Genomic DNA, 16,875 nt, shown 5'->3' on the forward strand with positions numbered 1-16,875 from the left:
TAAGTAGTCAGGATCCTGAGATTTGCAAAACATGCAAACTAGCGCCGCCTACTGGCAAAATCCAAAATTTATTGGCTTAAATAATGATAGCCCTTGAGCTACTGAACAATTTTGCCGAAGACGCCATCTTTCCAAATGGTCAGGCTTCTGACAAGGGAGAGTCACGATGGTTTTACACGGGGTTTTCAACCCAGATGTCGGATTCTACGTATCGAAATATGAAACACCTCAAAGCCTTTCGGGTGATGGACCTGTGGTGTAGCCAGGAGGGGCTCTGAAAGGGTCGATTTTGTACGAATATAATATTATTGAGTCAATTGAAAATTTGTCAAAAAGATTTTCTCAGTGTTTTTTTACGATAGTAATGAACAGAATTGACATTAATGTATGTTTATAATGTATTGTTATGCCATGGGATATGAACACCAAAAACAAATTTGGTTTTATTAGAATAGTATACCAACAATGAACCCATCCCGACTACGCCTATGGCATGAAAAAAGTACATTTTAAACATACATTAATGTCAATTATGTTCTCTACCATCACATTAACACCTAAAAAATATTTTTATCGAACTTCCAATTAGCTTAATAATATAATATACGTACAAAATTTCCCCTTTTAGAGCCCCTCCTGGCTCACCACTAGTCCATCACCCGAAAGGCTTTGAGGTTTTTCATATTTCGACATGTAGAATCTAAAAAAATAGTCCGGTTGAACACCCCGTGTAACACCATCGTAACCTTTCCTTGTGAGATATTCGCAAAACCAAAGGTGTTGTGCAAAATACAACGCGCGACTACTCGCGTTACAAAAATTCGCGCGACAACCGAAAGGTTTATAAGCAATGTTTAGAAGGTTGTTACAACTGGTGAAAACTGTTTAGTTTAAAACAAATTGGTGAGCCTCTGGCTATTCCTCCATTTTTTAAGTTAGATTAAATTATTGAAATTTTACTATATTCAAACTGTTATTGATTTTGAACTCGTAATTGGAAAAAATATATTTGAAATGTCTAAGCCTCGTAAGTTGACCATTGTGTATGGAAAACCAAAAAAGTTGCAAATGTTAGCCAATTTTGGATTATTGGACTCAACTCAACGGTTTAGCGTTAAAACAACTCTGGTTTCAGTAGATCTGCGTTTCCGTTTAGGGTAGGCTTATCATATGGTATCACTTAGGATGCAAATGTCCTCCTTTTCCAAAGTATTCAAATACTGAAATTCATAACTACTATTTCGAACAACTACCGTAAAACTAAACATTACATATACTTTGCAATTGGATTATATGGACAAATTGATGTGAAATTTGCGAGAAAGTTCCTCGTCTTCTGGGAGAGAATCGAACTCATGACTCCCTGTTTACTAGAAAGCGCGTGTCACCCCTGCACCACGAAAGGACTCATGAACGCAGAAGTTGAATTCGATTTCAACTACCTTACAACGGAATTTGGAAGCTGAACGCTATGTGTTGCTTTCCTAAGATTCATAAAACACATGTCCGAATGCAAAATGGCAAATTAAGCAAAACATTTGTTGTTGATAACTGTGAAATAGCACTGAAAACACAAACTGTCAGTGGAGATGTAATGTCAAGAAGTAAAGGATAATGATTATAATTTTGTTAACATTGCCAGACATCGACATAGTAATAACGACTGCAAAATCGCCTTAATTTATCTTCCTACCATACTCCATTGAGCATATTGGTTTAATTCTGTTGTAAGGTTCTAGTCTCAAATCATTACAGCCCTAATGATTTTATAGTTTTTCTTTTGATGTGAAACATTTCAAAAGCTCCAGAACACTCTACGAAGAAGATGCTACCGAAAATTCTCGAACATTCTGCTGCACAGCTGTTGTGGTATTTATTATAATTTAAATAAACTGTTGTGGTCTTTTGAACTTTATGTTGTATTGCTTAATGGACAAATGGACGAAACACTTCAAAGCGTTAGTGACAGATAGACAACTCTGGAATTTTATAAATGTGATCTTTATGTGTTGATGTTGTAGAACTTTGGAGACGAAGAACAAGACACGAATCCAACAGGAACAATAATGTTTATTGAAAAACACGTCTGATGTGATTGGTGGTTGAAACAGGAATAAGAAAAAAGTGTAACAACCCTAAGTTGCTAGGTCCAACTTACTCCAGGATACGGTTGTCAGGGACGTAGCAGGGTTGTTCAGATAGGGTTCACGATTGCTTCGTTTTTCAACATTATGAAAGTGGCTTTTCACCCTAGGCGGGTCCACCATAAGGTTTGTGTAGTGAAGTAACATCAACCGAGACTTTTCTCAACCATTTTAACAAGTTTCTTGAGCAAATAATTATATTTTGTCAATTCCATTGTATATAAGCCTACTTTTTGACAAGTAATTGATCAACATAACGGTCTACTTTTTCTATTAAAAGGAACTTTTCAGCACTAATAACGGTATCGAAAAGTAGCAATTTTCAACACTATTTTGGGAATTGTCAAATTAATATCTGATTACCTCTATACGTCATTTATCAAATTGCTCTGAATCTCTAAAAAGTCGGGAGCTGAATGCGGCGGTTCGTGCAGGCAATTCAGCAGAAAATAATAATTTTGATAATGTAAGAAAATTGTATGTAACGACTTACCTTTCTAGTTATTAGAAATGTAATCGGCAATGGAAGTGTAAAAATATGTGACAGTCATTTCACAACCTCTGATTGAGAAACCAGTGCTGTTTCTACGCATGGAAGCTCATGTGGATTTTTTTGTAATATGTTCATCAGGGGCGACTCGTAACCTCACTTTTTATCTGTTCTACGACAGTAAAAATTAATATGCTAGCAAATCTATAGGCAAATGGAAAAGATATATTACTGAAATCAACTATTTAAACCATATCCTATTCAGTATATGCGCAATTGTTGTGAAAATTTATTAATTTCTATTTGTAGCACAGGTAGATTTGAGGTTAGGGAATCGCCACTGATGTTCATGCTCCAAAAAATAATCCATTTATAACGGCATTTTTCATAATTGCAGAAAATGTTGTATGCAATTCGTTGCAAAACTCTACATTATTGCGACATCATCATGCAACTTGTTGCATAAAGATAAATATCTAATTAAGGTGATGATTTGATATCTACAGCACCAACTAATGCTAAGATTATGAAAACATGTCGTATCTGCATAGAATTAGCCTATCATGGGCTGCCTATTTTTATCATACAAACGTCAAGCTCATCGAAAACCCTTGTGTCTGTGATATAAGCCATTCATTGAATTATCGATTTTACGTAGGGCAGTTTTGCAAACTAAAAAAATATTAATTTATAAAACCAATTTTAATTGATTAGGGATTCAAGGTTACTGCAATGCAAGCTTTTTTGTCTTTATTAACTTAAATTAAATTAGTTAACCCTGGGCTTAGTTTATCTCGGGACATACGGCTTTACTTGCCTTCCGAAGGAAGTCATTACTGTGACTTTTTAAGTCATAAGCGACTATCTCGGCGATGGGATTCAATCCCAGGTCCTCGGCGTGAGAGGCGTGTAATATAACCACTACACCAGGTCCGTCCCCACAATGCAAGCGGAATGTCTTAAGTTCCATATAGCAAACGCAACTTTGTCGGATCCTGCCGAATACGACACTTTTTCAATATTTAAGATGGTCAAAAATGAGTAAAAATTTGTTATTCAAGGTTCTCTTGAAAATAAATAAATGATACAATTTTTTGGGAACATTTTAGCAGAAGCTATTTTTATAATGACAAACCAAAAATGTAACAAAACATTTGTATAAATTTTACAAAATCAACGTCAGAGAAAAAACAATTATACCAAATCTCGATTACTTTTTCAAATTGAAAGTCATTTACTTTCACACACATTGAAGAAGATTATGGCCAATCCCAGCCAAACTTCTAGTTGATTCTTTGTGCATTTTCACTGACTTCGGTCAATCACGGAATAGCAACCATTGATATGTGTAGTCAGTCTAAGCTAAGCTAAACTAAGCTTGAAAGTCATTTACTTTCACACAGGTTGGAGAAACAATGAGTAGAATTAAAACCTTATTTATATATCTATTCTAATAGAAATCTACAATTTGCCATTTTTCTTCTCGTGTATCCTTGAAACTTTACAAGCAAGCAGCACGCGTCTAAAACTTTTGGTTTTCTATCAATTTCCCACAAAACCTTAGTAACAAAATGATACATCATTTTGTTCAATTACTTACGCCATTTTCGTATCAATATAAGATTGATTAGCGTTGTGTTTCGTTGTCTTTCCATATAAAACGGCGATTAGTGGTTAGATTACAAAATTTGAAAATCTTACGTCGTTTTGTAATTCCGAAAATTAAACGTGTTTGGGGGATTAGGAGCATAAGGTACGCACGGGGCGAAATGGACAACCCCCTTATTCTCTGAGAATATGCATATTTCATTAAAATTTTATACACTGTATGAAATCTGTATATTCTCTGAAATTTGACTATATTTTTTCTCAATTTCAAATTAGTTTATAAGCAAGGTAATGGATGATTCAAATTTTTGAGTAAAGTAAATAACCTAGAGAAGTTTTTTCTTGCTAATATGATAGAGGAGCGACTTTTTTATCATTTATAACGTTCGATACCCATCAATAATAAAGTTTTAACAAAATTAAACGAAAGTGTTCATTTTGACCCGACACTTTTTACCAACCTTGTATTCGACCCAATTTTCTATCTCGTTTTTCTGAAATTTGATATGATTTTTCTCACCATGGGTGAATGTAGCACGTCGTACTAATTACGAACTTAAAAACCAGCCAAGGATAACTTTTGAAAATAATTTTGAATAATAGGAAGAGATGGAAATTCATTGAAAAATCCACTTTTCTGCAATCTCGTTATACTTTTTCAATTTTTTTTAAGTCTATTCAATGTAACAAAAATATGCGGTATAGTTTTAGCTATGTTTACAAAGCATAGCGGTATCAACGATTTCAAATTTTCAAATTCGAATTTATGACTACGAATTTGATCTAGTTACTCTTCTGTGGCGACGACCAGCTACCCGTCCGATGGCCGCTGGGAACAATGCCTACATTCACAGAACAACCGGGCGGCGGACACACAGATATACGCAATCCCCCTCTCTCGCTGCGTTTCCTCGTTTTTTTTTTATGGCAAGAACTGACCAGCCATGCGAGGACCGGTGATGTGGCACGAGGAGGAGATGCCTGTACCCAACAACCTATACAGAACGAGGGCTCGCGCGGCGGTCGCATGTTTAACCTTCAAAGCGTATCGGGAGGACACGGTGTGTGTATCCACTGAGGAAGGACGGCGGCGACAGCAGGTTTGCCATGTCTTATTATAATTGTAGGTAGTTCCTTCTTCTACCTTTTGTCACCGTCGTCGTCTTGGACGTTCTGGGACGCGGCTATTCTCTTCTGTGCGTTTTTTTTCGGAATATTCCTCTCGCTGGTCCGGTTATGTTTCCGTCATGTCAAGACATTCAATAAACCGTCATCATCCTCGCATTCGATGTCCGCCGTTGGTGTTCGTCTGGAGGAAGCGCTCTAGATGGTGCTATTTTTAATGTGCATTTGGGGTCCCCAGGCGTTTCACCTTGCATATGCATGGATTGGTGGTACACAGTGAAAAAATAATTGTATATTATCACCAGTGTTGGTAGTCTCACATTCAAATCCTAAATCAATGAGCTATCACGCGAGAGAAAACTCTATAAAGATCTGCTTAGCAAATCTTATGCTTGAGATTCTTATGCAAAATCACTCAATCACACCCAAACCGTCAATATAATTCAGTCCTAAATCCCGTCAAAAACTCTTGAAATCCGAATTTTACTGTTTATTTTAGATATAATTTATAGTTCTGCAAAACTAACATTAAATCACTGCTTTGTGCAAGAAAATTATGTAAATACGAGTCAAACAGATGAGCCATGAATTTTTGACCGCTGTGTTGCGTGATTGAAAGCTCAACGTGCATTATAAGAATGCAACATTAATAAAAAAAAAAAAAAACTATCAGTCTCTTTTTCTTTTCTTACTCTTTATCTTAATCTTATCAAAACCATCATATTTAACTTATTTAAAATTGAAGCATAAAACGAGCTCACCATTTGAATTCCATCCTCGACTGTGCCAAGCTGCCGAGCATAACGAGAAAACCGAAAAAAAGAACATTCACTCCAGCGAGGCAAAAAACGAAACCGATAGCTTGGGTTTTACGAAGCGCACTCTTTTTCTTGCAGGAAATCTTGATGATGAAATCTCAAGGCTTTCAAGAGATACCATAATAGATTCTAACTTTTTTTTCAAAAAGTTTTCAGAAATTTCTTCTCAGAATCCTCTAAGATTATCTTCAGAAATTGTTCTGGTGATTTCTTCGAAAATTTCTTCTGAAACACTTTCAGGGACTGTTCCAGGGATCCTACCAGAAATTCCTGCAGAAAATTCTCTTCAACGATTATTAGAAGATTTACTCCTGAATTTGAACCAGGACATCTTCTAACATTTCAAAGTTGCTACCTTCAAGAATTATTGATACTCAGCTTAAAGTTAAATAATCCGATATTACTTATTTTTTGCTGTGTACATTCAGCAGGGAAAGCCATTCGGGAAACATTATGTGTATGGTGGTTACGTCATGCATCGACCACCAGCTGTAATGTGTGGTTCGTTTCAAAAGCGTCCCAAGATGCCTGTTATCGATGGGCAACGGCAGACGACGATTCGATGGAAGGGAAAGGTCGAAAAAGGATGCACAGGATCAGAGCAGGAACACGACGACGCTGGCAGAACAGGTTGCAAAACTTGTAATTATGGTGATGGTGTGCCGAAGAGAGCTGGCAAATAACCGGATTGTCGGTTTTGCGGAGGGCATAACGAATTTCATTTTACGCGTATTATTCGATGATCGGAACGCTCGGTGAACAAAAATTGACGAATGATTTGGTTTATCTCAAATTATCAGCTATCATTGCAGTTTTACGGGTTTACCTGGATCGTTTGGTTAAATAAGATCGCTGAGTTGGTATATAATTATTTTCATTTGGCATTTATCATGAGGAAAAGCTCGTTAGTGGTCTCGATGAAGACTTTTAGATGCTCATCTCCGATGATTCAGAGTGATAGCTTACGAGTATGTATAATTTGTGCGCTTCTTATGCTGCCCAGAAAAGAATAACTGTCCCATATGGAAAAAGTAGGCACTAAAATATTGTGAACAATTGAAGCACTTATCGAAAGCTACCTTAAGTAGTTAAGTAATTTTTATGCCCAAACTTTACAAATGGTAATGTTTTTCAACCGATTTAATTGATTCAATAGATTCCATTCATTTAGAAAAGAATCCATTTTTAAATTTTTGAATATTTCATTTACCTTTCAACTCTTGTGAAATTTAATGCATTTTCCATAAACAGGTGTTCAATTAATCATTCCTTCATATTTCACAGCTTTTGCAAACACGCGACCAGGACAATCTTGTCTAATAGTCCCTGTTGTTACATTTTTGACATTGATTGGGAACGTTTCTGTGACATCATAACAAGCAAAATGATATAAGTAGATACGTTTTACTTTAACTAAAGTCTTTCGCAATACGCAAATCATTTCGACTCATTGTTTCCCTTTTTCTACATATTAAATCCTAATCTCGTGTGTACGAATTGTTTGGAGCAAAATTGTACAAAAAATCCAATCAGTGCAATCAAATATTAACCCTAGATATGACGTTCTTGTCTAGCGCCTTATCTCTACATGGCATTGTCTGCCCGAGCGGCGCCACCGCAACTCAAACCCTTTCCCACGCCAAACCGAACAAACGGTGTTTACTCCCTTATCAGCACAGAACCCGCAAACCCGCCCCGCCATCCACCCATCACACTTACCTTTCTTTTGGCGATCCAGTATTCCTGCTCCTGCAGTTCCTCCTCCAAGTCCTGCTCCTGGTGCCAGATCTGCTCCAAAATCTTCGCGAATGCCTCCCGATTCTGCTCGTCGAGGGCCACGTGGATGTACGCGTGCCAGTTGCTCGAGTTGAACCCCCAGTGGCAGGTGCGGATCTCCTGCCGGTCGTGCTGGTGGCAAACAAACTTCTGCGGCGAGAACATTCCCTGACAGACGCGGCACCGGATGCAGGCGGGCTCCTTGAAGCTGTACAGGGCTGGGGTGAATTCGCCTTCGCACTTGCCGAAGCACCGGTGGTACACCCGGAACGAGGTCGCCCCCTTGATGTTGCGGGTGTCGTCCGCCTGATGGAGCATGTAGCTGCAGAGCCGCTCCGCGTTGGTACGCGTGATCAGACCGCACGTTTTGGCCGTGTCCGGGATGATGTTGACCCGTTTGAACTCTTGCAGCTGCTGATCGGTGCAGTTGTACAGATAGATCATCAGCTCCTGGATGGAGCGATTGATTTGCTCGACGGAAAAGTCCATCAGGATGTTGTTGAAAATCTGCGGCAGGCAGAGTCGCATTTCGCCGCCCAACAGGAAGCAACCAATCTTCTTGCCTTCGAGGATGGTGAGTTGCACTACGCCACAGTCCGGATCGGGGGTTGTCATAATGGGGTGCGATGGCATCGGAAGGGGCCCGGTAATGGGCGGTGCGATCAGGGAATCTTCCGGATTGTCCGGAGAATCCGGACGCTGAACTGTGGCACTGCTGCTGGTGGAGGGGCCGCCCTTGCTCGGGTGCACCAGCGAGAGGCCGGGACCGTGCAGGCCTTTCGGTGCATTGTCCTGGTAGGTTTTCAAAACCGTGATCAGCTGTGGCGGGACGTACTCTGTCATGGTGTTGTTTTTATCCGTTGCTGTGTTTGCCACCAAGTAGATCTGCTAGCGCTCTCCGCTAGTCGCGTCCGAGGAGACAGGCCGAGCGCGAAAATAACAAGCTTTCTTATAAATAGATTCTCTTTTCAATAATGATCTTTTCTCGTTTAACACAAACACATTTTTTTTTCTTCGAAATGGTATTCCTTCTTCGATTGCTTCACGATTCCGATTCTTCCATAACTTTGACGATACAACACTTTGCGAACATTTCACAGCGAAGAAATCTTCTGGGGTTTTACATTCCAATCACGTGAAAGCAAGCCGCGCAAGACACAGACCTTGGCCACTCTTAATTTCTCTTAATTCTTCGGAACACTTTGCGGCTTCAAATTCGAACCTGTAATGATCACATTTTTTTTCGCAATTAGAATCACTTGGGGTTCCGCAGGCTTTCCTTCACCGTATGGGAACCGCCTACACCTGTTCACTGATGCATCTTCCCCCAGGTCGCTTCTACAACTTGTACAGTATGGCCCATAAAAAATGCGAAAATGGTATGAAGTTGAATTTAGCACAAACAATTAATGTAATTTCTGGTTGTTCTAGAACCAACATGACTTTGTCAAGTAGGAAAATTGTTCACTAACTTAGACGTTATAGGGTAGAAGCACCGGTTTTGGCCATAGAGTCAATTGTAGCCATAGTGGATAATAAAACGTTTCACACACCAAATTAGCAAGAAACATTTGTCTTGTTAAGTAGAACACATTCAAACGTTAGAACTACATTCATTTATTCGTCCAAATCAACCCAGAAGGTAATAGAAAAACATAATTTTCTTCATAATTTTATCTTCTATTCCTTCTTTTGGCCACTCTCAGGAGAAATCAATGTTTAGCAACTAATTTAGCAATCAAAGTTGGCTGAAACTGGTTCTGGTGGCCTACATTAATCAATCCTTTGGTTAGGTCAGGGAGGACACTTAATTTCCTTTTTGTAGTTCCCGATTTTTTAGGTTTTCCATTTTTTTCGCTAAGAGAGACTTTACCCAGAAGGAATAATACCTTCTTCTTCTTTCTGGAATTACGTCCCAGCTGGGACAGAGCCTGCATCTCAGCTTAGTGTTCTTATGAGCACTTCCACATTTATTAACTGAGAGCTTACTGTGCCAATGACCATTTTTGCATGCGTATATCGTGCGGCAGGAACGAAGATACTCTATGCCCTGGGAAGTCGAGAAAATTTCCAACCCGAAAAGATCCTCGACCGGTGGGATTTGAACTCACGACCCTCAGCTTGGTCTTGCTGAATAGCTGCGCGTTTACCGCTACGGCTATCTGGGCCCCTTAATAATACCTCTTCAATACTTAAGTTCATTTGTTTATCCTACTGCCAAGTTTGAAATAATTTGACCGACAGAAATTTCTAATTGAAAATATCTTAATTTTGAATCCTTCATTTTTAATGTAATAAAGAGTTTTCTAAAGCAAATAAGTTTAAAGTGAAGATTAATGAAAGGAAAACAATTAGAAGAATGTATCTCTACATGCCCAGATAGCCGTAGCGGTAAACCCGCTGCCATTCAGCAAGACCAAGCTGAGGGTCGTGGGTTCGAATCTCACCGGTCGAGGATCTTGTCGGGTAGTAAATTTTCTTGACTTCCCAGGGCATAGAGTATCTTCGTACCTGCCACACGATATACGCATGCAAAAATGGTCATTGACATAGTAAGCTCTCAGTTAATAACTGTGGAAGTGCTCATAAGAACACTAGGCTGAGAAGCAGGCTCTGTCCCTGTGGGGACGTAACGCCAGAAAGAAGAAGATCTCTGCATTATTTATCAAAATTTTAGTCGATTGCTAACTAATGACTAATTAACTAGTCAAGCATAGTTATTTGTCCAAACACAGATGCTTAATTACAGTATAATCAAACATAACGACTTTCTACCACTTTTTTTTTTGATGATTTGTTAATTAGAAGCTTGGAAATGTTTGTTTAAAACGATTTTCTCCCGTGGCCATGTTCCCGTTTTTCTCGTTTATTTCCCGGTGGATTCAAATTCTTTTCAACTGTCTGTCTATTTCACGATCAACACTGGCACACAGTTTTTCAGCAAGACAGAGCCGCATATTACACTTTAATGAAACCTCAATCACGGTACTTCAGAGTAAGCAGTTCAAGCTAAAATATGTTGAAGTCTACAGCGAATCAGTTCCCTTTGATTATTTGACATGGAATACTCAGAGGAAAGTAACAGATAAAAGTAATGTGCAAAACTAAAAGTAGAGTTGTTCATTTCCCGATTTTTTCCGGATGTCTGAAAATATTTAACTGCGTGACATCATTATACTTTGACAGACCAACGCTAAAAATCTTTTGAGCAAACTTTTATAAAATTACAGAACTGAAAGTTTGCTCAAATGACTTTCAGATCAGATCTTCATTTTTCACATCGTTTTGAATGGTAGTAAGGAGTGTATCGAAAAGTAGTCGCAAACTTTCAAAACAGTCTCAAAAATAATGGGTTGAACCTAAAAACGATGTTTTTAACAGAAATGCTTTACAATCTATTTAAAAATGATGATGCGGTGATATTATTTTAAGAAAGTGGCATTTTGCATGATAATTTTGCAAATTACTAACAGATGTCGATGAAAATCTTGCACACCTCTGAAAAAATTGATATGTTAATAAATGTGTTAAATTTTATGAAAAAAATATTTTTGTTTATGCTAATATATTCTGTGCCACAACTCTCATGACATAGTGTAAACAATATTTTGAAAAATTCATTAACAAGCATTTAAGACCAGATACAAAAATCGAAAAAAGTCGATTTTTAAGAACCTCGTTTTTTGATTTTTTCTTTCTACACGTTAATGCTAATATCGAATGATTGTAATGAATAAAACATTGTTTTTTGATTGGAAAAGTTTCTTTGCATATTTATGAAGTAACGTAAGCAAAAAATGTTACTCTATATAATTACCGCTGTATATGACAGAGCTTCAAAAGTTGATTAAACAAAAGTGACTTTCTAAAACCGACCTTGTTCCAATTATTGACCTTTTTAGAGCAATAATTTATTTTTTTGAATTTCTTTTTACGTGCTGTGTGAAGTAAACATATTTTCCGATAGAATAAGCTTTTCATCCTATTTTGTTTGATATACATTTTGTTAAATACAAATCATCGAATCTTCAGAAGACACTTCAAAAATGTAATTTTGTGCAAGATTTTATTTTCCATGCTTTATAAACCTTGTTGTATTTATATTAAGACTGCATATTATTCAATATTTTTTTAGCTGCTTCAATTTTTGATGACATGGTGAAGATTTGCGTGAAAAAAGCTTTCAAAAAATGAACTATGCTCTGAGATATACCGTTTTAAATGTTTGCGACTACTTTTCGATACACTCCTTAAAAAAGCTCTTATAACTTTGGAATACGTGGAAGAAATCATGTGGCATGGTGAAAGTTGCCTTCCACTATTTATTGTAAGTCGAATGGGCATAACCACGCGATATATCTAAGTTTTGCCCATAGTTACACAAAAGAGCAAAGTTTAACAGCTAATCAGCTCCTCTGGGAATGTATTGGAAATTATGCGTTGCACATTGACCCTGGGTATTCTTGATCTGGCGAAACTCCTGTTGGATTCGAGAGATCGTATTGACAGAAACGACATCTGGCCAAAACACATTTAAATGTTCTTCTATGAAGCTTGCTAAAACATGTAAGATAGGGGAACTTAAGTATTTTCGGAAGTTATTTTTACTCTTCGTTATGAAGGGTTTTTGTAGGCCAAATCTTCTTAAATTCGGCAGTGAGATAGGCTTATGTGATAAAAGTAGCCAAACAGGTTCAATATAACCACTCAAGACGAAGAGAACAAAGCATTCGAAGATACAACAAGCCACCCGAAATGAAAACAACAATTTCCTAGGCAGCTATCAAAGATTAAATCAATAATCTCGACAAAAATTAAACAAAAAAATGCCCAAGAATTCTCGAAGGATCTACTCATGAATTCATTAAGAGTCTTACCAGAAATGTAATGAGAACTATTGAAAGAACTCGCAGTGAATATGCAGAAATCTATCCAAAATCCCGCCAGGGAATTCATAACCTTCTTGTCATATATCAAGTAACGGAACTGGATTCCAGTGGGAAACCACCTAGATCTCACATAAAATTATCAGCAAGTCTCCTAGTTCAGCTTTCCACCAACCATTCTCGTGGTTCAGATATTGATTGCAAGAAATATCAGCCAAGGATGTTCTATAGATTCCACTGAAAATCGAATTAGCAATCCACTGATTTTCAGCAATTTTCGAAGAACTTTCAAGTAACTGATCAATTATCGGCTTTTAGTTAGGATTCCTGCAAAGATTTTAATAGAAAGATATCAAGAATCTCACCAAGAACATCGAAGGAATTCCTAAGTATCAGAGGCGACTCGTAACCTCACTTTTTAACTGTTCCACGAACCAAAATATGGTTAATTAGGAAAATTTAGGTTATAAATCAAATAGTATATGAACAGAATCGTACTTTTCAATAAATGTCCGTTCATTAGATGCAAATTTGTTGATGAAATCCAAGAATTCGTGTAACAGATAGATTTGAGGTTAGTGCAGTTCTAGAAATTTTCCGAGGATCTCAATGATATTTTATAATATCTCCCATGAATCTGTACAATATGTTGTCGCCAGAAATCTACATAGAGGCTAACAACAAATCGGTATAAACGTAAGCAAAATTCACCAAGTATCTCTCCAGGAAACCAACCATATGTTTACAGGATTCTACAAAACATACTAATGTTTGGTGACTATCGCTCTAGCATCGCACCGATTTTTTTTTTAGCTTTATTAGGGAGATCATCTCCACACCGAAAGTTAGTCATAAAGCAAAGTTGGAGTTACTAGCAGGGCTGTGTGCCTTAAAAATAGGAACTCTAGAACCTCTTGCTTAAAAAAATAGACCAAAAGGTCAGTCTAAAAAGGCAGCGTCTATTTATTACGTAACGCTAAATTTGGAAATTTTCGACCCCCTCCCCCCCGTCCGTAACGCTTTTTGTATGAAAAATTTCAAAATTTTATATGAGCCGTAACGCTTGAGCCTACTCCCCCCCTCCCCCTAGAGCGTTACGTAATTTGTGGACGCCCCCAAAGAGAACCGAGAATAGACCAAACTTGAACTAAGAAAGCAAAACAAGAACTAATAGAAACCAGAAGATAAGAGTTTGATTCTACGCCATAGAATCAGACCAGACGTTTCTCTAAGACGTAAAACTTTTTTTGGGAATAGCTCTTGACGTTACCACAAGTATTACTTTGAACTGTATATATTTTTTTCAAAATTTTCTCCAGGAATTTTATAAGAAATCAAACAAGGTATTTTGAAAATGATTCAGGAGTTCATTCAGCGATTATTTCTCATGGAATTCCTTTAAAAAAAAGTGGATACCTTAAAAATTTTCCAGGATAGCCACATTCCTACATAAGGGATTTCGCCAAAGATTTTTTTTTCGGAAATCGTCAGGAGACCATCAGGAATTCCTTTGGAAAATCCTTCAAATTTATCATAAATGTCCTCTACCTCCTGCACTGATTTTTTCAATGATATTCCTATGACATCATCTAAGATTCCAGTTTAGCACATCTTCAGAAATTCAACCAATAACTTTTCCATTTTTAAAGATTTCCTTTCGAATTAACTTTCAGATTTTTTTTTCAGGATTTCTACTAGGAATTTCTCTAAGGATACCTTCAGGAATTACTCCAGAGATTCCTCCTAAGATTTCTTCATGAATTCATCCAGTAATTCTTTTATATATTTTTCAAGAAAGCCTTCAGAGATTTTTCCCAGGCATTCTTCCAAAAAATTCTCCAGCGAAATATAAAGTAAACTTTTCAGAAATCAAGAAAAACAAATCCTTAGGGTAACAATAGTAACTTCTGATGCAAACTTGTACAAGTTCTAAAGTAACCCTTTATGAATAAGGATCACTCAAAGAATTCCTGCCTAGAGAAATTGCTGAGAAAATTGAAAAAAAAAATCAATCGAATGTCTGGATGTCCTGCAGGATTTTCCAAAGGAATTCCTCAAAATCGGACGGAATATTGGAGGAAAAACTAAAAAAAATAGATGTTATGTTAACTGCTGTTGAACCTAAAATAAACTTTTGAAGATTTCATGGGTATATTTATAGAAATTCCTATAGACATGTTTGGTAGACCTTCCAAAGTTCAGGAGTAATCCTGAAGATTTGTTCAAACATGGAAATATTACTAGAAAAAATCTAAAGGAGCTTTATTTATCTTAGGTCGAAAATACCAAGGAATTCATGGAAGAGTTCCTGATAAATTTCCTCGAATAACCCCTGGAGGAATGTTTGGAGCAATTCTAGGAGTAACTTGCTTGATTGGCCGCCCGTGGTTGCTACTACAGTATCGCCAGATCAGCTGCACTTACACCAGGAACCAACCAAACAACTACAATGTACGAGGAAAGGGACGGGCCTGGGAATGAACCCATGACCTTCTGCTTACGAAACAGAAGCGGTAGCCATTAGACCAGCAATCCTGTATTTAAGAAATGCTAGGAGTAACTTTAGATGAACTCTTTGTGGATTCCACATGAACAATTAGAGGAATTCTCGCTTCATTGGAAAATATCTAAACGAATTTCTTCAAAAATTCTTTGTAGAGTTTCTCGGAAGAATTTCTGTAGGTATTTTTGAAAGTTCTACTGAGGAAAATCTCAGGATAGTCTTGGAGAAAAAAAACCGATGTAATCCCTGAGAAAATAACTGCGTTGCGTGGTAACGGAATAATTCGTACATAGCACACTGAAAACTGTCATGTTAGTTACTTTACAGCGCATTGCGCACATTATAAGTGCGAGATTGTGAATAAACGTGCGGGATTACGTTGAATTGATCGTGTGGGATTACGTCGAACTATAATACCACTCTTATTTGCAATTGCTCATGAAAAACAGTTATCACTGAGAAAATTACTGGAGGCAGAAGTATTGGAGTGCTTTAGGATTTTCGGAGAAATTCCTCTGAGCCTCCTTTAAGAAAAAACTTTAGAAGAATTTCTGAATGAATTGTTTGAGAAATGTCTAAAAGAATTTCTGAAGAGATCTTTGTGGGCGTTCCTGGTATTCCGGGTAAAATCTCTAGTAAAAATAGTAGCTACTACTTTCTATTAAGATTCATGAAAATCCATAATGAAATCGTTGCAGAAATCCAGAATCTTTGCAGAAAATTAATCACTTACTTGAAAGTTCTTTCAAAAGTAGTTTGCTCTTCCTCTAGGAATTCTGGAGGATCCTATTGATTAACCAAAGGCGAACAGTCGCGTTATAGTATCTGAAGCCTGTAGAAATTTGCAATATGATTCACTCCAATCGGAAAAAGAAAAAAAGCGACTTTAAAGACAAATGGTCTCATCGTTAATTGGTTAAAATAGAGACATTAGAGACCTTCCATTAAAAGAGAGACATTTTAGAGAAATGGACATAGAAACCAAGTCTCTAAAATGAGATCTGCAACCAGACTTGTTTCAGGCAGTTGTGCAAGAATTTCATTGGCGGAATCTTCTAGTTTCTTCCATGACATTCGGGAATTTCCCGTATTTTCCCGATCATTTGAAATTCCCAAGTTTTCCCGCATTTCCCGGATGGAATCCTGAATTGAACTAATCAACTAATAAGTAAAGTTCATTATTCGTTTTCATGTTCTACATTAAAACTACCACGACATATTATATGACGATTTTCGCATTTTTCTATGAGCCATACTGTAACCTCGGTCTAGTCTAGCCGTAGCGCATTCCGTACACCGTCTGGGACAAAAAGACACACTCAACGCCACCAGGCCTCTAGTCCGGGAGATGCATTTGCGGACAATTCATCGCCCTCTTCTTCCCCAATAGGTAGGTATACACCGACCGAACCAAGAAGTAATTCTGGGCAGCGTGAGCCACAGCGGGAACCATGTGCCAAGAATCTTTCCCTTTTTACTTCTACACGGTTTGCACACGCTTGGGGCTCACACACAAACTTTTCAT

At 37.5% G+C, this 16,875-nt stretch overlaps 1 protein-coding gene across 9 annotated transcripts in view; it reads right to left on the reverse strand.

Moving 5' to 3' along the window:
* The window catches only part of LOC5572648 (ski oncogene), a 501,541-nt gene that overhangs the window by 475,049 nt on the left and 9,617 nt on the right, over positions 1-16,875 (reverse strand). For 8 of the 9 annotated variants that reach the window (XM_021845122.1, XM_021845120.1, XM_021845119.1 and 5 more), the window contains one exon: positions 7,905-9,183. In XM_021845122.1, the coding sequence (XP_021700814.1) occupies positions 7,905-8,804 (900 nt within the window). In that variant the 5' untranslated portion in view covers positions 8,805-9,183. Of the gene's footprint in view, positions 1-7,904; positions 9,184-16,756 lie in introns of all 9 variants that reach the window. The other variant, XM_021845124.1, reaches the window with a different exon arrangement.

This window comes from Aedes aegypti, chromosome 2 (assembly GCF_002204515.2).
Source record: "Aedes aegypti strain LVP_AGWG chromosome 2, AaegL5.0 Primary Assembly, whole genome shotgun sequence".
NCBI classification, from domain to species: domain Eukaryota; kingdom Metazoa; phylum Arthropoda; class Insecta; order Diptera; family Culicidae; genus Aedes; species Aedes aegypti.